Source organism: Myotis myotis, unplaced genomic scaffold (genome assembly GCF_014108235.1).
Source record: "Myotis myotis isolate mMyoMyo1 unplaced genomic scaffold, mMyoMyo1.p scaffold_m19_p_4, whole genome shotgun sequence".
Lineage (NCBI taxonomy): Eukaryota > Metazoa > Chordata > Mammalia > Chiroptera > Vespertilionidae > Myotis > Myotis myotis.
Window position 1 is genome coordinate 23344810 of NW_023416346.1, and position 27935 is coordinate 23372744.

General features: G+C 41.3%; 1 protein-coding gene across 10 annotated transcripts in view; it reads left to right on the forward strand.

The window, feature by feature from the left end:
• Window positions 1-3454: 3454 nt before the first annotated feature.
• ATP11C (ATPase phospholipid transporting 11C) overlaps window positions 3455-27935 on the forward strand; it is a 226964-nt gene continuing 202483 nt past the window's right edge. For all 10 annotated transcript variants that reach the window (XM_036304609.1, XM_036304607.1, XM_036304606.1 and 7 more), the window contains exon 1: window positions 3455-3646. In XM_036304609.1, coding sequence (XP_036160502.1) covers window positions 3620-3646 — 27 coding nt within the window. In that variant the 5' untranslated portion in view covers window positions 3455-3619. The remainder of the gene's footprint in view (window positions 3647-27935) is intronic.

The following is a 27935-nucleotide window of genomic DNA, read 5'->3' on the forward strand; positions in this document are numbered from 1 at the left end:
GCAGGATACTGGGACTTTTGCTGCAGTCAGCTGCTACACCACAAGGGTTGGTGTTATATATTCCAAGGCTTCTGACAGTTTAGGCTGGAGGAAGTTAGTTTTTGCAGGTGTGTTTATGGAGTTGGCCAAATGAAAATCCAGGCTGATGGTCTGCTTTTTCATAGTCATTGACAGCAGCCTTCTACAACACTTGGGTTTTCTTAAGAAACTGTGAAGAGGCATTGAAAAGAACAAAAATAATTTCTTCTTGTCATAAAAAAGCTCACAGGAAAGTAACTCTAGAGGATGTGTGTGAGAGTAACTCTAACTTCAGGTTGAGCTTGTATATGGAAAAAATTACGTTGCATAATTTTCATGTTTTGCTGAGCATAGATTGATTTGTGTGCAATTGCATTTTTATAGTCAAGCAAACCCATGAGTATAGATGTTGTGATGAAATAAATTAGGAGAACATAAAGATAGTGTAATTATAATAACAAATGAAAATATGACAAACATTACTGCTTTACCTTGGGGGATGCTAAACGCTTTGCTTTTAGTCTGGGCTACATGACAATGGCTTGTGAGACAATTCACAATGGTGTGTGAGAGAACACTGCAAAACAATTTTCAGTTCTCTAATTGTTTAAGTTGGTCTGTTTGAATTCATAAGCAAAGTACATTTTTCCATTTGTTTAACAAAATTGTATACAAAAAGATATTACTTATTACTTACTAGTAAGCACTTGCAACCGCAATGTCTAAATTCATTTCGTATTACCTATTTTATTGATAAGGATGCATTTTATTGATAACTACAGGCCTGTTGCACGAAAAGATTCATGCAATAGGCCTTCCCTTCCCCTGGCTGCCAGCACCGGTTTTCCTCCGGCACCCGGGACCCAGGCCTTTGCTCCGGCTGGAGCTGCCTTCAGTCTTCGCTCCACCACTTCGCACCTATGTATGCAAATTAACCGCCATCTTTGTTAGTGGTTAATTTGCATATCTCGCTGATTAGCCCATGGGAGGCGTAGCAAAGGTATGGTCAATTACCATGTTTGTCTATTGTTAGATAGGATGATTCTAAACTTGTGCCTAGAACAAATGACAAGAACCTCTTCCACACCCAAGTTTCAGTATCTAGAATAGGGCCTGTTACATAGATGTTCAACAAATAATTAGTGAGTTAAATTACATTAGTTGCTGTGTTCAACAAAAAGTAAAGCCAGAAAATAAACTATATTTGAAAATATATCTTTGAAAGAATAGATAGCAAAGTTTAGATCCATTTTGCAAAACAAACAAACAAACATCCTAATGTCTGATTAATATACATTTTATATAAACTTCAAAAATCATTAGATGTATCCTCAAGTGTGAGCAAATCTGATGGAACCACAATCGGGAAAGAACTGGAAAAATAAGATTTTACTTCTTGGCGATTAGGAGTTTGCGCACCTACCTTAAATTTCACGCATTTGCATTTTGGGGATTGGCTCCTCACTCAAAGAATCAAAGTCAAATTTCATAGGGTGTTTCTGAAGGTCCTTTGGGGAAGTTTAGTTCATTCAGGCGAGCTGCTCACACAGCCCACACATCCTGGGCATCTGACAGGGCAGTGTGTTCTTTTTCTTAGGTCGTCCTGTACTTTCTCACAGACCTCTCCCTCCACCCTGGACTTTGCCCACTGGGCTTTTTTTTTTTTTTTTTTTTTTTTTATGTCAGGTCCTGTAAATCCTTCCTACGTTTCAAGGTCCAGTGTAATCTTCAGCGTTTTCAGAAAAGTTTTCCAGATTCCCTTTTCAGATGTAATATTGCTCCTCCCCATTTTCTGAACCTCTACTCCAGCAGACATCCCCTGACTAGACTGCGACCAGCTTATTGGGGAGGTCTTTCAAGAAGTTGCTGCACCCAGCCCTTAGCACAGTGCATGGTACAAAGAAAATGCCCAATAAAGGTTTGTTGAAGTGAGTCTGAACCCCCGAGGAGAAAAGGAGAAGAGGCCGTGGCCAGCAATAAGGGCCCTTCACGATCTGAAGGGAGGCCCGAGTTGTCGCTGGACCCTGACCCCAACTCTAGACTGGCAGGAGAATATGGCACAGTAGAAAGCTCGGGTAAATGTATTTAGTTCTTTACTTTTATAGAGGAATCAGAAAGTTCTTCAGCAGCCTCGGGCAAGCCATAAAAAGGTGGGGGTTGGGATGCCCAGTCTCGGGGCAATTCTAAACTCAGCTTTCATATCTCATTTTTAAAGTTTCGCAAATTCCAGTTCTAAACTAGGAGCTGAGAAGGGTTTCACAATGTTCGCGCCCTAGAGACGGCTCCCAGCATTTGGGGCTTTGCCTCACTTATCCCTCTCCCATTTCCCATCGCGGGGAATCTGGGGAGCACTCCCGGCCTCCACAGTCAGTTGGTGCTGAGAACCACGGTTTGGCCCGGAGGTCTCAGCCGCTTCCTCCTTCAAAGCTCTGGGCAAACCAGGCACCGGCGAGTGAGGGAGCTCCCGGCCCACAGTACTTGGTTGAATAGAGGCACAGGTTGGACTACAACTCCCAGGTTGCTCCGGAAGAAGTGCGGGGGCTGGGAGGCGAGGGGGCGGAGTTTGGGGTGGGGATGGGTGGCCGGGAAATCCCGCCCCCCTGCGCAGTAACGGCACAAGCTTGACTTTACAACCTCATAGAGAAAGTGGAAGTAAGACGGATTAGGTGGGAGGCAGGGCAAGAGAACCAAAGGAGGGACAGACAAGTAGGTGGAAGCGGAGAGCGGAGCTAGGAGAGGGTAGTGGGGTGACCCGCGCTTTCCAGATGAGGAGGGGGCGGGTTTCGTAACTAGTTTCCCCGCCCCGCTCGCTCTGGGGTGTTCACAGTGAGTGCCCTGCCACCCTTCGCTCAGAGCCTTGCAGCCCGGTGGGCTCGGGGCGGGCCGGTGGGCGGCACTGTGGCTCCCCAACCCGGGTGCGGGACGAAAGCGCTGGGCGGCGCGGACCGAGGAGGGGCTGCGAGTGAAGCGGTGCGGTGGAGGAGTTAGGGCCGGGTCAGGGGAGGCTGTGACTCCCGACCAAGCCAGTGGAGTAGTGCCAGGCTGAGGCAAGGTGAGGCGCGGGGTGCCTTGGAGAGTCCCCCTGTGCCCCGAGTGGGGCGGAAGCACGCGGGCTGGCTAGCGGGGAGGGCGGGCGGTGGTACTGCTTCAGGGAAGAGTGCAGACCGCGGGAGGCCGAGCCCGGCGCCGGCACCGGCGGAGAGATAGGGGCGTCCCCTCCCCGCAGGAGGAGCCTAGGGCTCCTCTACCTTCCCTCCCCCGCGCTTCGGAGTCGCCTTTTCCGCGGGCTGCTGCGGGAGCGGAGGGGCGGCGGTACTGGGGCCAGATAAGTGGGAGCGACCGGGCCACAGCCCCCAGGACGCGCGGGCGGGGGCGGGCCGTGAGTGAGGCGGGGCGGGGGCGCGAGAGGGTGGGGGCTGGGGGGGCGGGGGTAGCGTGCTGAGCCTAGGAGGGCGGCGACGGTGCAGGCGGCCGGCTGGTGGCCGGGTAGCCTGCCTCCCGTGCGCTTCGCGCCAGCAGCCCACGCCGCAGTGTGTTCTGTGGACGGCACCTTCCCAGACAGCCCGGCAGAACGCAGCTCGGCGCCCCAGCCTTGGACGCGATGTTCCGCAGGAGCTTTAATCGCTTTGTAAGTACACGCGCTGCGGCTCCACGCGGGCCGGTTCGCTGGCTCGTCAGTCCCTCCGCTGGGTCCCTCAGAACAGTTTTCTGCGGAGATAAGTGCATCTGTGGGAGACACCACCTTTTAATATTCACTGAAATATGCTGCCCTGACAGCCAGGGTGGGAGGCAGGTAGGGCTCTCAGAGGACAACCCCCCATCACCCCGGACGATTTAAGCTGAGCTTCCTGGGGCCGTTACAAACTCAGCCTGAGACGGGGTGGGGGTGCCTAGGGCCGGATGGTGGGGGACCGACCGAGGGGCTCCTCGGTTTGCCAATTAGTCGAAGATGGCGTTTTATGATCAGGGAGGTGGCTTTCTTTTGTTTCTTCTGCTACGAGCACATGGAGGTAAACGTAAACCTGTTTCCGTGGCAGAAAAGGTGGCCGAAAAGGAGATTCGGGGGGCTTAGGGGGCCTGAGGCGAGGGCAGGACTCAACCTTACCTGGGGCTCAACCGGCCGGGCGGGTGGGTGGCTGATGATCGGAGGCTGGATAAACTTTGGAGACCGAGCCTAAAAAGCTCACCTTCAGGGGCTGAGAAAAGCTAGGGCGATTGTCAGTGTGGACTGGATGGATGTGGAGACTCCACGAGGCGGCACAGCCGCTGCGAAGCATCGCGTCCAAAGCCCCCTGGAGCCCTGAACGCCCCAGGCACTGAACCCTTGGGAGAAGGCAGGCTGCTGCTGAACAACTCCGCCCACGTTTACCCCCTTTCCAATTCCCCAGAACAGGGAGTTGGGCATTGGGAAAAACAATTTCTGGCTACTATCTTTTGAGTAACCTGTTTTACTCCTAGAGGGTACATTAAGAATGGAATAAAACAGGGACCATGTCTTCCATGTTGATATTTTGTAGTAACTTCCTTAATTGCAAGATGAGGTGGTGGGGATAGGATTTTATTTCTGCCAATGATGTGAAAGAAGGCTTTGTCTTTAAGTTTAGATATTTTTATCCTTAGGAAAAATGGTTGAGTGCTGTGCGCTCCCAATAACCGCCTCACAATATAGGTTTGAGAACTTGTAGACTCGGTTCTTTTCATGTGTTTATTATTCCTGATCAAAGTATTGGTGACATTTTTTTAAAATGGTTGGATGATTTTGCTCTACTATTTTGTGCATTTGAAACTTTCACAAATGTACTGTGGCTAAACGAGAATTATACATCCCCTTTTAGGATATTAGTATCACAAGAGTGCTGCGTTAATGTTTTTCTAAATGTTTACCTCATCCATAAACATGTCTTATGAAATTGGAGCAGATTATCTGTGGCAGTCAGTACCGGTTGTACATATCAAGGATCTTGAAATCCATAGGAATTGGCTTGTATTTGATGCTTTGCTATCAAGCAAGTGACCAAAATTGGTTTCTCACGTTTAGCCCAAGAAGGTAAAAGAATATTCTACTTCCTAGGTTTTTGGGAAATGTAACTGTTGTTTGGGGGTGACAAAAAGGGAAAGGTGACAAAAAGCTAATGTAATATTTGGGAAAAGGATACTCTTTTCACATGATACTCTTATAATGGAAAAACAACTGGCCTCTGGTTCATAATAAATTCATTAGCTTAAAATTAAGATGTTGACATTCTCACTTTTTTGAGGATTTGAACATTTGAAAGCAAGCAATGGAAGTATTGGTCTAAAAGCCCCTTTTGCTTTTCTTTTGCTGAGAGTGATCTGCATTGTATCAGAGTAGTAATTAAGTAGTGTTGGCCCAAGAAGCCAGGGCATGCAGTAGAATTTGCAGCAGTTCTTGAGGTGCCAACCTGCAGATTTGAGGCTAGTACTTGGCATTTCCAATCAAGATCTTTCTGCAGAGAATCACTTAAACCAGGGGGGTCCTCAAACTTTTTAAACAGGGGGCCAGTTCACTGTCCCTCAGACCATTGGAGAGCCGGACTATAGTTTTAAAAAAAAACTATGAACAAATTCCTATGCACACTGCACATATCTTATTTTGAAGTAAAAAAACACAAAACAGGAACAAATACAATATTTGTATTTGCATGTGGCCTGCGGGCCATAGTTTGAGGACCCCTGACTTAAACTCACACTGAAATAAGCTTTGACCTCATTGTTTCAGTTAGAATATCTGACTGCTCAGTTTCCTACACAGTCATGACTATGGTTAAGTCTCGGAATTTCTACCAGTGAAGTAAACTGGAAGATTCTCAGGAGTTGTATCTGAGGCCTAGAGCAAACCATTGAATTGAATGTGAAACATGCTATTGCATACTCATTTCTAAAGAATTACTTCAAAATTTTGGGTGGCCAGATTTTATCTCCTTTAGATCAGGAAGCCTCATGTCCTCTCATTTGCCTAGTAGAGATTATTTGAGGGGCACTCCCATTTACATCACAGTAAGGCTACCATTAAAGATTTAGGTTGGACTTTGAGACTTGCACAGCTGTATAATCCAAGTTGTGTGCTGTCTTATGATTGCTTTTATATTTCAGAGATGGGGCTATGAATTCTTACCAAAAATAAGGTGTTTTTTTAATATGCCTAAAGTCTGAAATTGACTTTGAATGTTAAATACATTGCATGAGTGGTGTTTGTAGTTGCTGGTCACTGAAAACTAGATACTGCATGTTAGTACAGGGCTTTATATTTTAAATCTGACATGGGAAGTAAATATCTCTTGGGAGTAGCATCATCTATGGCTTAGTAGTGTTTGCTGAATCATTTTTAAAAGGCTATTGATTTCCCCAGGATCTCCAATTTCAAACTACAAGAAGTAGTATTCAGAGACTTTCCATCCTAAAACCATGGCCCAATTTATCCATAACCAGGACACCCCCCCCCCCAACACACACACATGTACTATGGCACGATGTAACTCGATTTTCCCCGTAAGTTGGAATCCACCTACATAAGCACCTACATCACTCACATGGAGCACATACACAGGAGTAATGAAGTGAAACAGTAAAAAAAAATTAAAAGAAAGATAACAATTCCTGACCTTTACTTGTGGTAAATAAATAATAAAAAACATAAAGCACATATGTACATACCTCGAAATGACGGAACTTGTAGCCCTGCGCATGAATCTGTGTGCCAGTAGCTCGCTGCTGCCCTCCTGTAGCTCCCTCCACCCCCCTCATAGCTTGCTGCCCTGCCCCCTCCTGTAGCTCTCTGCTGCCCCCTTGTAGCTCCCTGCCCCACCCTCCTGCTGATCCATGATCTGGTCATTATGTGGTCTGTTGTTATGTAATGACCATTTGCATATTACATCTTTATTATATAGGATAGGAGATGGCGACGTAACCCAAAAACTGCTGTACCATGGTTGAGCTGGCTCCTTCAACCCTGCTGAGATCCCTATAGCTATTCAGAGCTTGGGAAAAAAAGTCACTAGTGCTCAAACTGGTTATCTTCAAACAGCTTACAGTTAAGGAAGCTCTGCTGAATCGTTTGGTGGCCACTGAGGTGTGGATGTGGTTTTATAGGCAAGTGTGGCATCATTGGCTATAATGTTTGAAAACCAGTCTTTAACATGTTTCTTTTTGGTTTATTATTTGAATGTTCTTGCACCATGAGTGATCAGAATGGTATTTGAATAACAAAGATATGTAAAAAAAATGATTCATTGTATTTTTTAAAGGTATGGCCTTGCCATCTTTGCAATTAATAATGGTTATGACTGATAAATTATGACTTCCTTTTTTAACAGTTTTGAGGTAGAAATTGGTGGATTTGGTGTAGGAGTTTAGGACTCAGGCAGGTAAGGTGTGTCTTAAAAGATTTAATAAGAGTTAGATGCCTCTGAGTATAATAAAAGCACTGCCTTTACCCAGTCAACATCTCCATTCTCCATACATTTATTAAGTAAAATGAATAATAGTAGCTTTGTCTATAGAATTTATCTCCTCTAAAGGCACGTTTAATTGAAAGTCTGGACTAGCTGAGACTTAAGGGTCAGGGAGTTTTATGTTATCCTGTCTTTTACTCTTCATAAAATTCCTAGTGGTTGCAGGAGCATTTTCACATGGGTTTAAAAGTTTAATGAGGATCTAAGCAACAAAAATTACCCTCTTTTGACTTATTAAATTATTTCATGCTAAATCCTATGTAAGGTGGGAAACCTATTTAGGAATGGCTATCTATTACTTGAAATAAATATTTATTATTAAATTATTTATATATTAAATACCTGAAAGTAGTTTTTTGGGGTCTTTTTTTTCTAATTTGCCTTTTACTGATTAATCAACACAAAACTCTGAATCTCTTCTAAATACCTTCTATAAGGGTTTACTGTTGTGCTCCTTCTGTTTATTATTATTGCTCATAATTCAGCCTGTTAGTGGGTAATATTAAGTGCCTATAAATCAGGTAGTTTTCAGTGCTCTTAACGAACTTTTAGCAGAGGTGAAATTCAGGCAGGTGAATCTGGCCATTTTCATATTGATAGAACTGTCCAACTCAGCTCAATTTTTTCACCTAGGGTGCCAATTGACCATCAGCTGGGCTATGAGTTCTGGGAGGTAAAGGCTGGTCATTGGCCCCTGGGAGAACCATTGCTAACCCCGCTTTGTCTGGATGATATTCAGAGAACTAGCCCATGAAAGATTTCAGGTGCTGGTTTGTTGAGTGATTGAAAAAAATCATCAAGGCTGACTGCTTGCCTAACATGGTTGATTGGTTCTCCTAAAGAGGGTGAAGAAGGCATGGGACACAAAATAAAAATTCTGTATTTTCATCAAGGTAGTGGAATTTCTGTACATCTATAGCTTTATACGGATTAATCATTTGAATCTGGAATCCTTGAGATTAGGAGGGAATTTTCTGGTTTGCTGAAGGGACGTTCTGGGTTTCCATACATGAACTAGTTTTCAAGTTTATTTCCATTCACCTAACACTTACCTTCTTGGCTAGTATAATGGTAGATCAGCAGTGATTGTAAAACAAACATTAGCACGACTGCAGCATATGTTAACACTGCTGCAGTTTAATGATGAATGAGTAGTTAGCACTGCAGATAAAGGCGGGGGATGCCCTATGCCAGCACTTTGGCAGACAGCCTCTCAATTACTGCGGTGTGTGGATGGATTGTTGGTTTGTCCAACTTCTTAATTATCTGAGGTTTATAGATAATGTTGGACCATGGATACCAGATATGGCCCCATATATATCTAATAGAATATGGGAAGATTGGTGAGGCCTATGCTGTTTAAGCTGTATTTATTTTTTTTAGGCTCCTCTGTTATATGTTTTCTTAAAGTATTATGGTGGCTGTATTTTCCTTGTCTCCTCCTCTTCCCTAGGTATTGGAAAAATGAGAGAACAGCTTTCTTGATAATGATCTTGCAGCTAGCACAGCATCAAGTAAACAGTAGTTGCTAAATAAGTACTTGCCGAATTACTTTGAACTCAATTGATAACACAGTCTGTGTCAGTAATAACAGGTGAAAATGATCAGTTGGGTAAGCAGCTATCCAGAAGTTTATACATTTCAGATGGGGCTACTATTAAGTGCGTAGCACTGAAAATAACCTATTTTCAGTGGAAAAGTACGATACTATGCTTATTCTAAATGAGAAAAATATTTTTATGTCCAATTAAAAAATTGAGCATTTAAGTCTGTGGTATAGTTTGATATCCTGTATTGTGATCCCTCTAACTTTGTTCTTTTTTTCTCAGGATTGCTGTGGTTATTCAGGGTCTTTTTAAATTCCATATAAAATTTTGGAATATTTGTTCTAAGTCTGTGAAATATGCCATTGGTATTTTAGTAGGGATTGTGTTGAATCTGTAGATTGCTTTGGTTAGTATGGACATTTTAATGATGTTAATTCTTGCAATCCATGAACACTGTATATGCTTCCACTTGTTTGTATCTTCGTCTGTTTCTTTTTCCAATGGCCTGTAGTTTTCTGGGTACAGGTCTTTACCTCCTTGGTTAAGTTTATTCCTAGGTATCTTATTTTTTGTTGCATGAGTAAATGGGATTTTTTTTTTTTTTTTTAGTTTCTCTTTCTGAGAGTTCATTATTGGTGTATAAAAATGCCATTGTGCCCTAACCGGTTTGGCTCAGTGGATAGAGTGTCGGCCTGTGGACTGAAGGGTCCCGGGTTTGACTCCATTCAAGGGCATGTACCTTGGTTGCGGGCACATCCCCAGTGGGGGGTGTGCAGGAGGCAGCTGATGGATGTTTCTCTCTCATGGATGTTTCTAACTCTCTATCCCTCTCCCTTCCTCTCTGTAAAAAATCAATAAAATATATTTAAAAATAAATAAATAAATAAATAAAAATGCCATTGATTTCTGGATATTAATTTTGTATCCTACCACTTTGCCAAATTCATTTATCAAATCTAGTAGATTTTTGGTGGAATCCTTAGTGTTTTCTATGTGCAATATCATGTCAGTTGTGAGTAATGGCACTTTTACTTCCTCCTTTCCAATTTGGATGCCTTTTATTTATTCTTGTCTGACTGCTGTGGCTACGACTTACAGTACTGTTGAGTAAGAGTGGTGAAAGAGGACATCCCTGTCTTGATCCTGTTCTTAAGGGAAATGCTTTTAGTTTTTTCCCATTGAATATGATGTTGGGCGTAGGTTTGTCATATATGGACTTTATTATGTTGAGGTATGATCCCTCTATTCTCATATTGCTGAGAGTTTTTAGCAAAAATGGGTGCTGGATGTTGTTTAATGCTTTTTCTGCATTTATTCCTATCATCATATGATTTTTTTAAATTAAATCTTTATTGTTCAGATTATTACGGTTGTTCCTCTTTTTTCTCCCCATAGCTCCCCTCCACCCGGTTCCCACCCCACCCTCAGCCCTTACCCCCCACCACTGTCCTCATCCATAGGTGTATGATTTTTGTCCAGTCTCTTCCTGCATCCCCCACACCACTTCCCCGCCCCCCTGAGAATAGTCAGTCTACTCCCTTTCTATGCCCCTGATTCTGTTATATTCACCAGTTTATTCTGTTCATCAGTTTATTCACTTGATTTTTAGATTCACTTGTTGATAGATGCGTATTTGTTGTTCATAATTTGTATCTTTACCTTTTTCTTCTTCTTCCTCTTCTTAAAGGATACCTCTCAGCATTTCATCTAATACTGGTTTGGTGGTGATGAACTCCTTTAGCTTTTTCTTATCTGTGAAGCTCTTTATCTGACCTTCAATTCTGAATGATAGCTTTGCTGGGTAAAGTAATGTTGGTTGTAGGTTCTTGGTATTCAGCACTTTGCATATTTCTTACCACTCCCTTCTGGCCTGCAAAGTTTCTGTTGAGAAATCAGCTGACAGTCGTATGGATACTCCCTTGTAGGTAACTGACTGTTTTTCTCTTGCTGCTTTTAAGATTCTCTCTTTGTCTTTGGCCTTTGGCATTTTAATTATGATGTGTCCTGGTGTGGCACTCCTTGGATTCCTCTTGTTTGGGGTTATCTGTGCTTCCTGGACTTGTAAGTCTCTTTCTTTCACCAGGTAGGGGAAGTTTTCTGTCATTATTTCTTCAAATAGGTTTTTAATATCTTGCTCTCTCTCTCTTCTTCTGGCACCCCCATAATTCGGATGTTGGTACACTTGAAGTTGTCCCAGAGGCTCCTTACACTATCTTCATATTTTTGGATTCTTTTTTTTTTGTTTTTCTGGTTGGGTGATTTTTGCTTCTTCATATTTCAAATCTTTGACTTGATTCTTGCGATCCTCTAGTCTGCTGTTGGAACTCTATAATATTCTTTATTTCAGTCAGTGTATGCTTAATTTCTAGTTGGTCCTTTTTCATAACCTTGAGGGTCTCACTAAATTTATCGGCGGTTTCTCGAAAATTCTTGAAAAACCTTAAAAGTGTGGTTTTGAACTCTATATCCAGTAGTCCAGTAGTTTGCTTTCCTCCATTTCTGTCATTTGTGACCTGTTTCTTTGTCTCTGCATTTTTTATGCTTCCCTGTGTTGATAGAGTGGCTTTCTGTGCTAAGTGTCCTATAGAGCCCAGTGGCTCAGCCTCCCCAATTACCTGAGGTGGACACTCTTGGTGCACCCCTTTGTGGGCTTTGTGCACAGTCTTGTTGTCATTAAGCCTTGATTGTTGTAGGTATCACTTGGAGGAATTGACCTCCAGGCCTATTGTCTGTGAGAATCAGCTGTGTTTATGGTGGGAGAACTTCTGTGCTGGAGACACCCTTCTGGGGCAAGACTTGCTTCAGTGGGGCTTTGGTGCTCACTGAGTTTGCCCCCTGTGTGTGTCCCTTTTGGATCTGAGGAGTTGTAATCTGGATGGTCCCACTCTGACCACTGGGTACACTGGCTCTTGGATCTCTTAGGAGGTGCTAATGTAGCCTCTTCCTGAGGCTACCCAGCAGGAGCTATGGAGAGATCTGCAGATTTCTCTTCTTTGTTTGGGGGTTTGGAGGTGCCCAGATGAGGCCCAGCTGTGCAGCAGTGGAAGCTGCTGTGGGGCCTTGGGCCTTCTTTTGGAAGTTCTGGGTCTCTCTGACCCAGCTGCAGTTTGTTAGGTAATTTTCAGATTGCAGAGGGCCAGGCCTTTCATATGCAAAAGCCTCTGCACACAGCTTGGGTGGGGCGGGGTCTCAGGGGATCAACAGGGCGGAGCAAACAGCTAAGGCTGCTCCTCAGTCCTACCCTAAGAGGCCCCTTGTCTCAGTGTCCCGGTAATTGCTGCAAGTACCTCTGAGAGAAAGCCGCCCTCGAGTTCTGACGGATGCCAGACAGTCCAGTTTCTCCCCATATGAGTCTCGTCCCCAGAGATTCGTTCGGAACTGGAGTTCAGAGCACTCGGGGGGCTTGAGACTCACTCCGGATTGAAAAAGACAGCTGCGTACTCAGCCGCCAGCCCTTTCCACGTGCGCCTCCGTACCTCTGCACTTTACTTCCGCACCTCCTCTGAGTCTCAGTGTGCTTTTCTCTTTCCTTCTAGTTGTAGAATTTCCACTCAACCAGCCTTCCTGTGGTTCTGGATGATGTCTGTTTTGTCTTTTAGTTGTATTTTTGAAGTGGTTGTGCGAGGCAGCAATTTCCGGTGTTTACCTATGTCACCATCTTGGTTTCCTCCTTATCATATGATTTTAAAAAATAATGTTTTGCCCTCACCGGTTTGGCTCAGTGGATAGAGTGTTGGCCTACAGACCGAAGGGTCCCAGGTTCAATTCCGGTCAAAGGCACGTGCCTGGGTTGCGGGCTCAGTCCAACATGCAGAAGGCAGCCAATCAATGATTTCCTCTCATCCTTGATGTTTCTAGCTCTCTCTTCCTCTCTCAAATCAATAAAACTATATTTAAAAAAATAATATGTTTTTATTGATTTGAGAGAGAGGAGAAGGGAGAGTGAGAGAGATAAACCTTGATGTGAGAGAGAAACATAGATCTGTTTCCTCTGTAAGCACCCTGACCAGGGACAGAACCTGCAACCTGGGCACATGCCTTGACTGGGAATCCAACCAGCAGCATTTCTGTGCATGGGATGACACTCAACCAATTAAGCCACACTGGGGAGGGCTGATCATGTGGTTTTTATCCTTCACTCTTTAAAAAAATGTTTATTGTTGAGAGTATTACAAATGTTGCCCCTTTTCCCCCCCATTCCTTCCCTCCACCAGGTTTCCCGCCCCACCCCAGGCCTTCACCACCCTATTGTTTGGGTCCATAGGTAATGCATATATGCATATAAGTTCTTTGATTAGTTTCTCCCACCCACTTGGCCCCCTTCCCTCTGAGATTCGTCAGTCAGTTCCATGTTTCCATGCCTCTGGTTCTATTTTATTCATCAGTTTATTCTGTTCATTAGATTTCTTATTTGTTTCTTTAATTTTTAGATTCAATTGTTGATAGATATGTATTTCCACTTCATTGTTCATATTTTTAATCCTTTCTTCTTCCTCTTCCTCTTCTTAAAGAATACCCTTCAACATTTTATGTAATACTGGTTTGGAAGTGATGAACTCCTTTAGCTTTTTCTTGTCTGTGAAGCCCTTTATCTGACCTTCAATTCTAAATGATAGCTTTGCTGGGTAGAGTAATCTTGGTTGTAGGTCCTATCTATTCATTTCTTTGAATATTCCATTCACTCCCTTCTGGACTTCAATGTTTCTGTTGAGAAATCAGGTGACAATCATATGGGTGCTCCCTTGTAGGTAAGTAAGTGCTTTTCTCTTGCTGCTTTTAAGATTCTCTCTTTATCTTTAAACTTTGGCATTTCAATTTTGATGTGTCTTGGTATGGGCCTCTTTGTGTTCCACTCGTTTGGGACTCTCCGAGCTTCATGGACTTGTATGTCTATTTCTTTCACCAGGTACTGGAAGTTTTCTGTCATTATTTCTTCAAATAGGTTTTCAATATCTTGCTCTCTCTTTTCTCCTTCTGGCACCCCCATACTGCGAATGTTAGCACACTTGAAGTTGTCCCAGAGGCTCCTTGCACTATCTTCAATCATCTTTACTTTTGCCCTTTCAATTGGGTGTCTTTTGCTTCCTCATATTCCAAATCACTGATTTGATTTTTGGCATCCTCTATTCTACTGTTGAATCCCTGTAAATTATTCTTTATTTCAGTTAGTGTATGCTTAATTTCTGACTGGTCCTTTTTCATGTCTTTGATGTTCTCATTAAGATTATGGAAATTCTCACTAAGCCCCTTTAAGTTCTCATTAAGATCCTTGAGCATCATTATAACCATTGTTTTGAACTCTGTATCTAGTAGTTTGTTTTTTTTCTATTTCTTTTCCTGGAGATTTCTTCTGTTATTTCATTTTTGACATGTTTCTCTGTCTCCACATTTTGGCTGTTTCCCTGTGTTTGTTAGGTTGAGCTGCTATGTCTCCTGGGATTGTTAGTGTGGTTTTGTGTAGTAGGTGTCCTGTAGAGCCCAATGGCCCAGCCTCCCAGTCACCTGAGCTGGGCACTCTACGTGTGTCCCTGTGTGGGCCCCTGTGCACAGTCCTGTTGTAGTTGAGCCTTGATTGCTGTTGGTGTCACTGGGAAGAATTAACCTCCAGGCCAGTTGGCTGTGAGGACCAACTGCAACTGTAGTGGAATAGTTGCTGTGCAGGAGACACCCCTAAACAGCAGGACTTGTTTCAGTGGGGCTTTGATGCTCACCAAGTTTTCCCCTTGAGTGTGTCACTCGTTGATATGTGGCATTGTAGTCTGGTATGGTTTTCAAGGTGTCTACCAGGTGCACTGGCCCTGGGGCCTCCCAGGAGTTGCAAAGTCAGCTACTGCCTTGGGCCAACCGGCAGGAGCTACAGAGTGATCTGCAGATGACTGCTACTTATGTTAGGCTTGGGATTGCCCAGGAAAGGCCAAGCTGTGAAGCAAGACTGGTTGCTGCTAGTGTGGGGCCTTGGGCTTCTTGTTGATAGGTATGGGGCAAGCTGTTGCTTATTTGAGAGATAGGTCATTAAACTAGGACAGGTCATTCATATGGAAAAGCTGCTGCAAACAGCTTGGGTTGGGCTGAAAATTAGGTGGGGCAGGGTCTTAGGGAATCAACAGGGTGCAGCAAACAGTTTTTTGCCAGTTTGTGGAGCTTCAGATGTGGCTCTGCCAGTCAGCTCTATAACAGGGGAGGTCTTAACATGGAAACAGTGAACCCTGTGAAGACCCCTGTCTGGCACCCCCGAGTTCTTGCCCCAATGCCAGGCAATCCAGTTCTTCTCCTTATATCCCTGGATCTCCCTAAGAATCTGCCCCAGTGCAGGAGATCAGAGGGAGGATTTCCATGTACTGGATCTTTACAGGGAATTTCTGGGAATCTGGCAGCCTCTGTGTCACTTAGCCACAATCCCCACTGGTTTTTTACAGCCTGAAGTTATGGGGACTTTTCTCCTCAACCCTGGAAACCTGGGCTGAGGAGTCTGGTGTGGGGCTGGGACCTTTTGCTCCTCTAGGGAGACCTTCGCAGCTGAGCTATCCCTCCCGATTAAAAAAAAAAAAAAAAGCCACACATGGGTGTCGGGAGCAGCCCTGTTGTGACTCTGCCTCTCCTACTAGTGTCATCGTGCTTTCTTCTTTACTTCTCTAGTTTTAGGGCTTCCATTCAACCAGATTTCAGGCTGTTCTAATGATGGTTGTTCTGTATTTCTTCCTTGATGTCATTGGTAACCCATTCATTGTTTAATAACTTGCTACTTAGCCTCCATGTCTTTGGATGTTTTTCAGTTTCTTTTATTATAGGTGATTTCTAATTTCATGCATTGTGATCCAAAAAGATGCTTGATATGATTTCAGTCTTGAACTTGTAGAAAATTAGTTTGTGTGCTAACATGTGGTCTGTCTTTGAGAATGATCCATGCACACTTGAGAAGAATGTGTATTCTTCAAATTTGGGGGGCAATGTGTAAATGTCAACTAAATCCATCTGATGTAGTGTATCATTTAAGATCACTGTTTCCTTTTTATTTTTTTGACTGGAATATCTATCCAGTGATGTAGTGGGGTGTTAAAATCCCCTACCATGATGGTATTGCTGTCGATCTCTCCCTTATAGTCCTCTAAGAGACTTTTTTCCTATATATTTAGGTGCTCCTATAATGGGTACATACATGTTTACCAGGGTTATATCCTCTTGTTGTATTGATTCCTTTAGTATTATGTGGTGACCTTTGTCTTTTTTTGGTCTTTGTTTTAAAGTCTTATTTGTCAGAGAAAAGTATTACTACTCCCACTTTTTATCATTTCCATTTCCATAATTTTTTTCTTCTTTTAAAAAAAAAAATTTATTAAATTGATTGGGCTGACATTGGTCAACATGAGCATATAGGTTTCAGGTGTGGGTTTCTGTGTTACAAAATCTGTGTATTGCACCATGTGCCCACTACCCAAAGTCAAGTCTTCTCTTGTCACCTTATATTAAGACCCTCTACTCCCCCACCCCCTTCCCTCTGGCAATCACCACACTGCTATTTGTGTTCATGAGTTTCATTTTTATATCCCACATATGTGTGAAGTCATATAGTTCTTAGGTTTTTCTGACTGACTTTTCTCACAGCATAATGTTCTCAAGGTCCATCCATATTGTTACAAATGGTGCTATTTTGTCCTTTCTTATGGCTGAGTAGTATTCCATTGTGTATATGTATTACATCTTCTTTATCCAGTCCTCTATTATGGGATAGTTTGGTTGTTTCCAGGTCTTGGCCACCATGAATATTGCTGCAGTGAGCATAGCAGTGCAGACTAGTATATCTTTGCAAATACATGATTTTTCTGTTGGAAAATCAGTTGATAGCCTTATGGGAGGTCCCTTATAGGTAACTTTCTGTTTGTTTCTTGCTCCCCTTAGATTCTTTCTTTGTCTTTATTTCCTTAGAGTCTCTCTGTCTTTATTTTATGTTTTGATGTGTCTTGGTATGGGTCTTTTTAGGTTCATCTTGATTGGGGCTCTCTGTGCTTCCTGAACTTGTATGACTTCACTCTTCACCAGGTTATGGAAGTTTTCTGTTATTATTTCTTCAAATAGGTGCTCTAACCCTTCCTTACTTTCTTCTCCCTCTCGTACCCTTATGATGCATATGCTGTTCCATTTCATGTTGTTCCAAAGTTCTCTTAAACTGTCCTCATGCTTTTTAAGGTTTTTTTTTTTTTCTGCTCTGAGTGATTTTTTTTTTTTCTATCTTGTCTTCTAATTTGCTTATTGGATCCTCTGCTTCTTGTAATCTACTATTAATTCCTTCATCTATGTCATTTTCATTTCTGACTGGTTGTTTTTCATGATTTCTATGTCCTTTTTCATGCTGTTGAGCATTCTAAAAAAATATTACTTTATACTCTTTTCCTGATAAATTGCTTGCCTCCATTTCATTTAGCTCTCTTTCTGGAGATTCCTCCTGTTCTTTATTTTGGGCCCCATTTCCCCCCACCCCCATTTTTGCTGTGTTTTGGGGTTTCTTTATTTGTATTGGATAAGACTTAGGTTTCCCAGTCTTAGTGACATGGCTTTCTTGTGGTACCCAGTGGTGTACTCTCCTTGATCTTCTGAGCTGGGTCCTCTTGGAATGTCCCTTGTGTGGATTATGTGGGCCTTTTGTATTTGCGACTTGATTGCTTTTGTCCTCTTTGTGGTTGGGCTCAGCTTTCAGGCTTGTTGCCTGTGAGGCTCAGCCAGCTGTTATACAGGTGCTGACAGAACAAAGCAAGACTGAACTGAAAATAACACACAAAACAATAATAAGAAAGACTATAAAAAATGAAAATAAAATAAAAACTAAAAGACCTAAGACCAACAGAATTAGAGGAGAAAAAATAAAGAACCAAAAAAGAGAATATGAAAGGAAAAAAAGTAAGAGAAAAGAACTAGAATAAAAATAAAGAAGAAAAGTAAAAGAAAAAATAAATGAAAGGATGATAATAATTTTCAAAAGTAGTAGTAATAAATAAAATAGAAAATGGGAAAAGAAAAAATATGAAAAATTTAAAAATAATAATAAAGAGAAAAAGAATAGAGTTAAAGGCAAGGGAGAAATAAGAGATGTGGTATGAAAAAATAGAAAAGAAAGAAAGAAACACACCTTTGGATCTTCTATTTGTGGAGCTCGCTAGATTTTGCTCTGATGTTGTTGAAGTTCGCCCCTTGGCTTGTAGGTCTGGGCCTCCTGGGAATATCTCTGGTGCAAGCCAATGTTAGTCACTGTCTCTGCCTGGTCCTGGGCAACCTGACTGAAGCACAGGTGGCCAGAGACCCAAGTAGTCTGGTGGGTGGCACCTTTCTTTCCCCCACGGTGGGTCTGCCTCGGACCTTGGACCTTGAATGTTCCTGTTCTAAGCTGCTCTCCCTTCCTCCATAAAACTGGACTCTGCGACTCTTTGGGGGTACCTGGATTTTGGCCGTTTCAACAGACTTGCATTGGGGGTGGTGCATGTAGCTAATAGGAGGTGGGGTGGCAACACTTCCTTTTCTTCAAATGCGTGGCTTGCTGGCACCCCTCTCACTGCTACCTCATGCAGGAGGGGATAATAAAAATCTTAAAAATCAGCCCTGCTTAGCACTCCAATCTTTTAGTTTAGCACTCCGATCTTTGAGCACAGCCATCCCCCCTGGTAAGGCCTTCCAACCAGGCCAGATGTTCAAACCACACACCCCCCCCCCACACACACACACACACTGCCAGGCACAGTCGTAAAGGCACAGATTTCCAGCCCAGAGCCATTCCCCCTTGTCTCATTTGCTGCATGGTGGGACAGAACCAGCTGTTCTGCAGGAGGGGGAAGGTGCTCCTTCTCTGTGCTCTAGGTGGGAAGGATTGATCCTCTTTCCCAGATCCTACTGTCCAGCACCAATCCTGCTCTCTACCCAAGTTCCTTCAGAAAATAAAGGGTCCCTCTGATTTACTGCTCAGTGTGCCCATCGGACCCCTCAGCTGGCCCTGAGTACAGCCACATGGCCCCTCCTATAGGCATAGGATGGGGCAAACTTCCCAGCCAGGATGACAATGGTGGGGTGCTCATGCCACTCTCTCAGGTGAGTCTCAGCTTCTGGCTCCTGTCTCTACACCCCGGCTGCCTGTTTTAGCCACAAGCATTCCAGGCTCCGTGGCTGAGCCACTGCTTTCTCTATCTCTGTCTGGCTAGCAGTTCCAGTGGTGCCTGTGGTAGGGGAGGCAACATCCCCCCTCCCTGGCAAATATCACAGTTTCCCAGATCCCAACTTCTGGCTGTGGAGACGCGCAGCCTGTCCCCAGTACTAAATAGTTTTGAGCATCCTCCCTTTTCTTGATCCTTCATAGAAAACTATAATTAACATACTGTTTTCAACTTCTAAAATTGTCAAGAAATCCATATTCTTTTTGTTTAAACCCATGCATAAGCTTATATTTTCTGTTGCCAGCCGCACATCAAATCCTTTTGAAAACCAAAACTGCAGTGTTTACTCTCCAAGAGCTGTATATCTTTTGACTTTCCATGGTAAGTGTGCATTATTTGGATTCAAGATACCATTTAGTATTTGGTGCTGGCAATTTAAGATACTTTCCTCTGTTTGCACCCAGTTGCCATCAGCTTGGTGGATACCAATAGGGAGAAGGCAGATTAAACCAGAGGAACTGAAGAGTTTGAGATATTTGGAAGCAGTTTTGTTGTGAAAAGAGCCTCAACCTTGTTAAAAAGAGTTAGTGCAAATCCTAGTTCTGCCATATACTACCCAGCTTGGGAAATTGGGGGTTGTAGTTCATCTACATCAAAGTGTGTCTCAAAATGTGGTTCTTGAACTACTTGCATAAGAATCATCTGGGATATTTATTATAAATACAGGTTCTTGGGCCTCATGCCTACTGAATCCAAAGTTCATTTGATAGGTCCCAGGAAACTGCATTTTTAGCAAGCACTCCAGATAGTTCTGTAGTTCACTAAAATTTGAGAATGCTCATATAGAATAAATACTGCAATATTTATTTTCTGTGTATACTGTACACCTCTCTGAACTTTATCTGTAGAATGAACATAATAATGCCTACTTCACAAGGTTGTTGGAAAGATGTTTGGCAGACTATCAACACTGCCAAGTGTGTCAGGTCCCACAAAACACTCTCAAGTTTACTGGCAGAACTCACAGGACTCAGCATATAGTTGCACTCACAGCTATGATTTATTACAGCAGAAGGATAGAAAGCAAAGTCAGCAAAGGGAAAAAACAAGTTGGGAGGAAACCAGGTGCAGCTTCCAACAGTCCTGTCTCACTGAAGTTGCACAGGTTGTGCCTAATTTCTCTACCAATAAGATCCAGAGACAGCGAAGCATCGGACAGACCGTCAAACCTCAGAGGGAAGGTAGGGGAGGGTGAGAGTAAGTAGGGGAGATCAACCAGAGGACTTGTATGCATGTATATAAGTCTAACCAGTGGACACAGACACCAGGAGGGTGAGGGCATGAGTCGGGGGGAGGGTTGGGGGGATAATGGGGGGGATAAGGACACATATGTAATACCTTAATCAATAAAGAAATTTAAAAAAATAAATTGTGACACCTTGTGTGACATGCTGTCTACCAAGGAAGCTCATTAGAAACTTGGTGCCCAGGATTTTTATTGGTAGTTACAAAGATACCCTATGCCTGGTATGTGTCAGATTTCCAGACCTCAAGAAGGAAAACAGGTATTTAGCATAAATCGTATTGTTTGTACAGTTTATGCACAGTGAGCTACTGTTATCAGTTAGGGTGTTGGGAACCTTCCTAAAATCCAAAGCACCAGCTGGCTACCATCCTCACAAGTAGGGCTTTTTAAGAATAGCTGTCTCAGACCTGCTATGTTAACTCTCTCCTACACACTAATTTTATGAAACACTGGTATTATTCCTTGAGGGGAAATGACTTGCCATGGTCATTAAGTTAATCAGCAGAACTGAGACTGAGAATATCAGCAATCACTACCTTCTTTTCATTGTTGCACACAGCCATGCTTCTGGGTTATGGGTCATTCCTTTTCAGGTTGTTGAACACATTTACCATTTGTCACTGAAGCAGAAGAACAGCCTGCGGTGGTAAATTGATGCACCCAGTGGGGGAGCCAGGAAGTATTGATGTTTCTGCCAGTTTAGCGTCAACACTTGCTGGTTTCCTCTCTGGAGCATTACTAAGTTCGTGGATTTTCATTTGTTCTGACTTTTAGACTTTTGATACTGGCCTCAGCACTCCTTGTTTCATGCATTTACCCATAGTTTCAACATTTATTTTTATCATTTCTCCATCTTATTCTATACAAGGCTAACTGTTAGCTCATTGGCAATTGATTTTAAAATCCTTTTGTGAAACACAATTCCAAAGAGAAGAGTATTTAGTCAAGGTTGACTATATAGGAAAAACTGCCAGAAGAAAAAAAAATTCTTGGACTAATAAATGAATTTTACAGCAATATTTATAAATAGTGTTTTATTCCAGGATTTTTTTTTTTAATTTTATCATCATGGAAACCCCCAGGGATATCGCTTTGGTTAAAATGTGCCAGCCTTTTCACTGTTGTCAAAAGGGGGAATTAAAATTATTTTATGATTTTAATAAATCAGGAAATTATATTGAAGATGCAGTAATCCTACAGATCAACAGGGAGTGCAAGGCAGGAGGGAACTGTCACAAATAAGTAACAACTGGGTAGAATAAATTATGTAAGCTACACCTGTTGTCTAAGCAGTGTGGGTGTTCTTTAAGCTTCACAATTAATGCAGTTTGCAGTAATATGGATTGAGGGATCTATGTTATAGTGGGGCCTTGACTTACGAGTGTCCTGACTAACGTGTTTTTTGAGATACCAGCTGACTCTCGGTTGATTTTTTGCATTCAGTTGATAGAGTAATTTGAGTTAACAAGCTCCTTAACGAGCTCGGTCTCGGAATGAATTAAATTCTTAAGTCAAGGCCCCACTGTATAGTGCACAATTTACTTTGGCTTCTTTTCTGAAAACATTCATATGAATCACAAGCTTCCTTTGAACATTCATGCTTAACTTGTTGCTATAGAGGTGTGTAAGGCACAGCCGTGCTTTCCAGTAGCTTTCAATCTATTATAGACAGAGGAGGACACACAGGAACAACCTCCTCACAAGGCAACAGGTTATCAGTGCTGTCCTTTTGAAGGCATTCACAGTAAGTGCAGCAGACATTCAGAAGAGGGCATTCTCACTCTGGTCCAAGTGGCTAAGGGCGGGGTTTATAGAGGAGGCAGCTTGTAAACTGGGTGGTAGGGAAACCAAAGGACTGAAATTCATGGGATTCGAAGGAATGAGCAACCTCTTTACAGATGGAGGCAATTACCCAAGCAGTTGGGTAGTTATTGCTTATGGCACTTATAGCAGGGGAACCAATTGATTTAGAGGGCATAGATTCCAGCAAGCAGAAAGACCGAAATCTTGATCTTCAGTGCTTTATGTTTGCTGTGGTGAGATTTAGACTTTAAAAAAGTAGCCCTAAAAATGGACATCACGCGGCTTACTGTCTCCACAACAGTAGCTATAGGAATCTTCCCATAAATGCTCTTTTCTGAAATTCATGACTCCAGTGATGGTGGTCTTCAGTCTTCTGATTTGATGCAGGAAAAATAAGGCATGAACTGGGATGGAATAAACATTGTGAGGTAATATTTCATGATACTGCTTTGTATAATATTAAATGACTAGTTATTTAGTTATCCTGCTTACTTAATAAGTATACACTTTCAGAAATCATTGCCAAATCCTGTGTCATGAAACTTCCCCTTATGTTTTCTTCTAGTATTTTTTTTTATCATTTTAGGCCTTACATTTTGATCTTTAGTCCATTTTGTATTTATGTTTGTTTACCATGTAAGTCAAGGGTCCAACTTCATTCTTTTGCTTGTGGGTATTCTGTTTTCTCACAATTTGGAAAGACTTTCTTTTCCTCATTGAGTAGCCTTGGCACCCTTGTCAAAGATTATTTGACCATTATGTGAGAGTTTATTTTGGGGCTCTTTATTCCATTGGTCTATATAACTGTCTTTATGGTAGTACTACATTATTTTCATTACTCTACCTTTGTAATATGTTATGAATTCAGAAAGTATGGAGCCCAACTTTGTTCTTTTTCAGGATTATTTTGACTATTCAGGATCCCTAGAGATTCTATGTGGATTTTAGGATGGATTTTTCTATTTCTGAAAATGTCCTCATTTTTTTTCTCCCATCTGCCACAGGACCTTTGTATATACCATTTCTCTTGTCTGGTAATCTCTTTTGTAGTTAGTTGCCAGAACTCTTACCCGTTTGTCACAGCTCAGCTTATTCATCTTTCCCAAGGAAGCTGTTCCTTATCCTTCCCTTAGGCAGTGGTCGGCAAACTGCGGCTCGCGAGCCACATGCGGTTCTTTGGCCCCTTGAGTGTGGCTCTTCCTAAGCCTTAGGAGTACCCTAAGTAAGTTAATAACAGTGTACCTGCCTATATAGTTTAAGTTTAAAAAATTTGGCTCTCAAAAGAAATTTTAATCGTTGTACTGTTGATATTTGGCTCTATTGACTAATGCGTTTGCCGACCATTGCCTTAGACAGTGCCAGGTTCCCAAGTTCTCATAGCACTATGAACCTTTCCTTTACACTCTTATTACAATTGGCTTTACATTTATATATTTGTTTGCTAATTTATTTAGTATCAAGCTTCCCTCTACATAGTAAGTTTCGTGAAGATAAGAACTGTGGCCATTTTTGCTTATTGCTGTTGCTAATGCCTCAGTGCCTGACATATATTATATGCTCAATAATTATTTACTTAATGAGTGAAATCTGATTTCTACCAGTATTTCTAGACTTATTTCTCATTTATAATCACAAACTTTTAGATCTTGAGTGATGGACCAAATTGTTTAGTCTTTAGACATCATTGTTGAGTTCAGTGAATAACTCATTCTTTAGAAATGAAGCCATTTACTCTAGGCTCACATGCTATGTTTTGTAATATATACAACATCATATCTCTTCATTGTTTTTAGGTATTTAATATTCTTTGATGTCATTATAAATAATTTTATATTCATGAGCATCACCATTGTTAGACACACCTTTACATCATTGACTTTCTTTTGAGAATTTGCTATTATACTTTAAAAGAACTCACTTTATAAATAACATGAAGTATTTACTGATTAAAATATTTTATGTTGTCTCGATAACTTTTTATATGCATATTTTACAAATACTTGATTTTGTAATTAAAAAATGTTATGAGGTGTAAGTACTTGTAATGTTATTATTTTTGTGAGTTTATTGCAGTTTTGCTGTTTACCAGATATTCAGAAAAAATAGTGGTGTCTCATTTAAGCTCTTAATATATGAGGATGAAAATAATCTTTTTAATAAAAAGATTATCTCTTTATAAAAAATTTACCTTCAGTGTAGGCATTTGTGTTCTTTTAGGCTGTTTGTGTGTAGAACTAATTATTCTAATCAGTACCTTGAATTACTGATCCATTGCTTCATCAACATATTTCAGGTTTATGGAATTGTTTTAGTTGTAAGTTGTCTTTGCTTTCTTACCATTATAATAACAGCTAACAACAGAGTGGTAAGTTCCTGGCACTATTTTAAGTGTTCTACAAGTATTAGTTTATTATACACATTTGCTTATTATATTAGTCAGTGTTTTCCAGAGAATCAGAACCAATAAGTGTGTGTGTTTATATGTATGTTATATGTGTATATGTATATATGTGAATACCTATATATTTTATGTACTTAATATTATTTATATGTATATATAAATATATAAATTAATTTCTTCAAATATATATGTAAAGAAACTTAGGATAAGGAAATGGCTCACACAGTTAGGGAAGCTGGCAAGTCCCAAGACCTGCAGTCAGCAAAATAGAGACCCAGAAGAGCTCATGGGGTAAGTTTCCATCTGCGGGCTAGCAGGCTCCATACTCAGGAGGACCAGTGTTTTAGTTTAAGCCTGAAGGCAGCTCAGAGGCAGGAGGAATTTCCCTTTTACTCAGAGTAGGGTCAGTCTTTTTGTTCTGTTTAGGCCTTCAACTGATTGGATGAGGTCTATTCACTTTAAGGGGGGCAATCTGTGTGCTCTCATTTACTCTGACTACCGATTCAAATGTTAATCTCATCCAGAAATCCCCTTACAGACACACCCAGAATAATGTTTGACCAAATATCTGGGCACTGTGTGGCCTAGTCAAGATGACACATAAAATTAAATTAACCATTATACTTATGTCTTAGGATCATGTAAAGACAAGTGAGCAGATCTAAAGTGTGTATACACCAGGAACAGAAGACCTTACCATAAATAACTATAGTTTACTAGCCTTCCCATCTATAAAATGAAAGGCCTGGACTGCTACATGGTGTGTAAGGCTCAAGTCCTAGAACTGGTAAGGATCTTAGAGACCATTTAATAATACAGTCTCTTAATTTTATAGCTGAGGAAATGGACAGAGAGAGGGCAAGTGGCTTGTCTAAGATTATTCAGTGAATGGGAGTTTAGAAGTATGGAATTCAAGATCAGCTCTGTACTCTATGCCTTCAGATTCCTCTTCTGTGAATCATGAGGGCTCCTAGATCATCTATATTTGTGTTTTCCAGTTTTATAATTTTTTACTCCATGTTTAGACTTTACTGTCTTGCAGTGGATTTTTTTTTTAAACTTGGTGTTACTCTTCAGGTCTCTTTATTCCTTGATTGGTCATTTGACTGTACTCTGCCCCAAACTTCAGTTTCCTCTTTAATAGTAATGTTTGTGAACTAAATTATGTGTGCTTTGAATGGAAACAATGACAAGTTTTAGGAAGTGCTGTTCATGCTACTTATGGGCTTTTAATAGTGGTTGTGCTTTTGGGTTTTACACTGACCTGAATGATGGGGGATCAAATGTAGATCCATGCCTTTGTATGCTCTAGTTAAATCCAACTCTGGTTATATTAACCTCTTAGCTTAAAAGCTCTAATGGTGGAGAGCATTTTTTGGTGATGCTACAATATGATGGGCAGGTTTCCTGGGGAGCACCACCACTGTCTTTGTCAGTGGCCACATGACATTATTTCTCCAGGACACTTATTTATCTCTATTTATGAACACAGCTGCGCACTGGTAGACAAGAGAAGCAGCTCTTGGATTTTCTGAGTGACAGCTGCTAGGAGATAGTAGGAGTCAGTAAGTAGACAATTCATATGTATTTATTTGAGGACCAATAGTATTGTGGAGCAGAATTGGGTGCTTGCTATGTTTTATTACAGGCAGTGATTCAACCAAAGGATAATGGCCATAGGAAACAAGTAGTTTCATGAGATGAAATTCTATAAATCTATTTTAAGCAAAAAAGAAAAAAAAGAGAGAGAGAGAACTCATTGACATGGACACCAGTGTGGTGATTGCTGAGCAGGGGAGGTGGAAGTAGAAGAAGGAATAGGGGGGATAAATGGTGATAGAAAAAAAATTAAAAAGAAAAGTCGCCCCGGGTGGGTGGCTCAGTTAGTTGGAGGGTCATCCTGTAAACCCAAAAGTTTGTGGGTTGAGTTCCTGGTCAGGGCATGTACCTAGGTTGCAGGTTTGTGAATGGGTTCAATCCCTGGTCGGGACATGTACAGGAGGCAACCATTGGATGTTTCTCTCTTGCATCCATGTTTCCCTCTCTCTCTCTCTTCCCCTTCTTTTCTCTCTGAAGGTCAATAAACATACCATATCCTCAGGTGAGAATGTAAAAAAAAGTCATAATTCTTGTTAATTTAGGTTAGATCTTGATGAAAAGTATCAGTAGAATATATATTGCTGTTTTGAAATGTAAAGCAGTGCTATTAAAATATTCTTGTGCAAATTTAGACATATCAAAGATACTAATGAAGGCAATGTAATCAAAACAAAACTGTATCAGAAGACCTATTAATAGATTTATAGAATCCATGTTTGGAATTCATAATTTAAGTAGTCATGAGATTCCTGTTGTATCAACAAATACTTCTTTATTTCCTAATATAAACCTAGCATCGTGGCAGTGTTTTGAGGTATGGAACCAGAAACTTCTCTGTTATGGTGCTTTCACTAAACACAGAAGTATAGCCTTAGGAAAATCACTTTCTTTTTAAAATGTAATATTAAGTACATATAGAAGTATATGTGTAAATACATGGTTAATAATAAAATGAACACCCTTGCACCTAACTTGAGAATTAAACCATTAACAATATAATTCTCTCTACCTGTGTACAACTTCCTTATCTCATACCCCTGTCTACCCCCACCCTGTAACCATTAGTCTTATTTCTGTGAGTCATTCTATTGCTTTAAAAAATAATTTTAACACATGTATGCAAACCTAGGTAATATATTAGCTTTCTTATTTGAGCTTTAGAGATAGTATACTGTTTTTTTCTTATTCAGTATTATATCCCTAAGATTCTTGATAAGGTTTATGTAGCGATAAGGTACTCATTGTCACTGATGAGTAATATTTCACTTTGGGAATATACCAGAACTTATTCTGTTGGTGGATCTTTAGGTTGTTTGCAAGTTTGTTTTCTATTATGATCAGAAAATGTGTCTTTTGGTGTATATTTATAAAAGGGTCCCCCCCATGTGTGTGTGTAAGTACAAACATTTAACACTTGGAAAACAGACACATGCAGTGATAGATATTGAATTGTACAAGAGGAAGTGGAATTGTTCCCCAAAAGTGGTTTTACCAAGATACACTTACACTAGCAATGTATGAGTTCCCATTGCTTTGTATTTTTGTAACACAGTGTTGTCTGACTTCTTTCTTATTGCCAATTCTGTGATTACTAATGAAGTTAAATACCTTTGCATGTTTTGGAACCACTTGTTTCCCCTCTGAAGTACTAGTTCA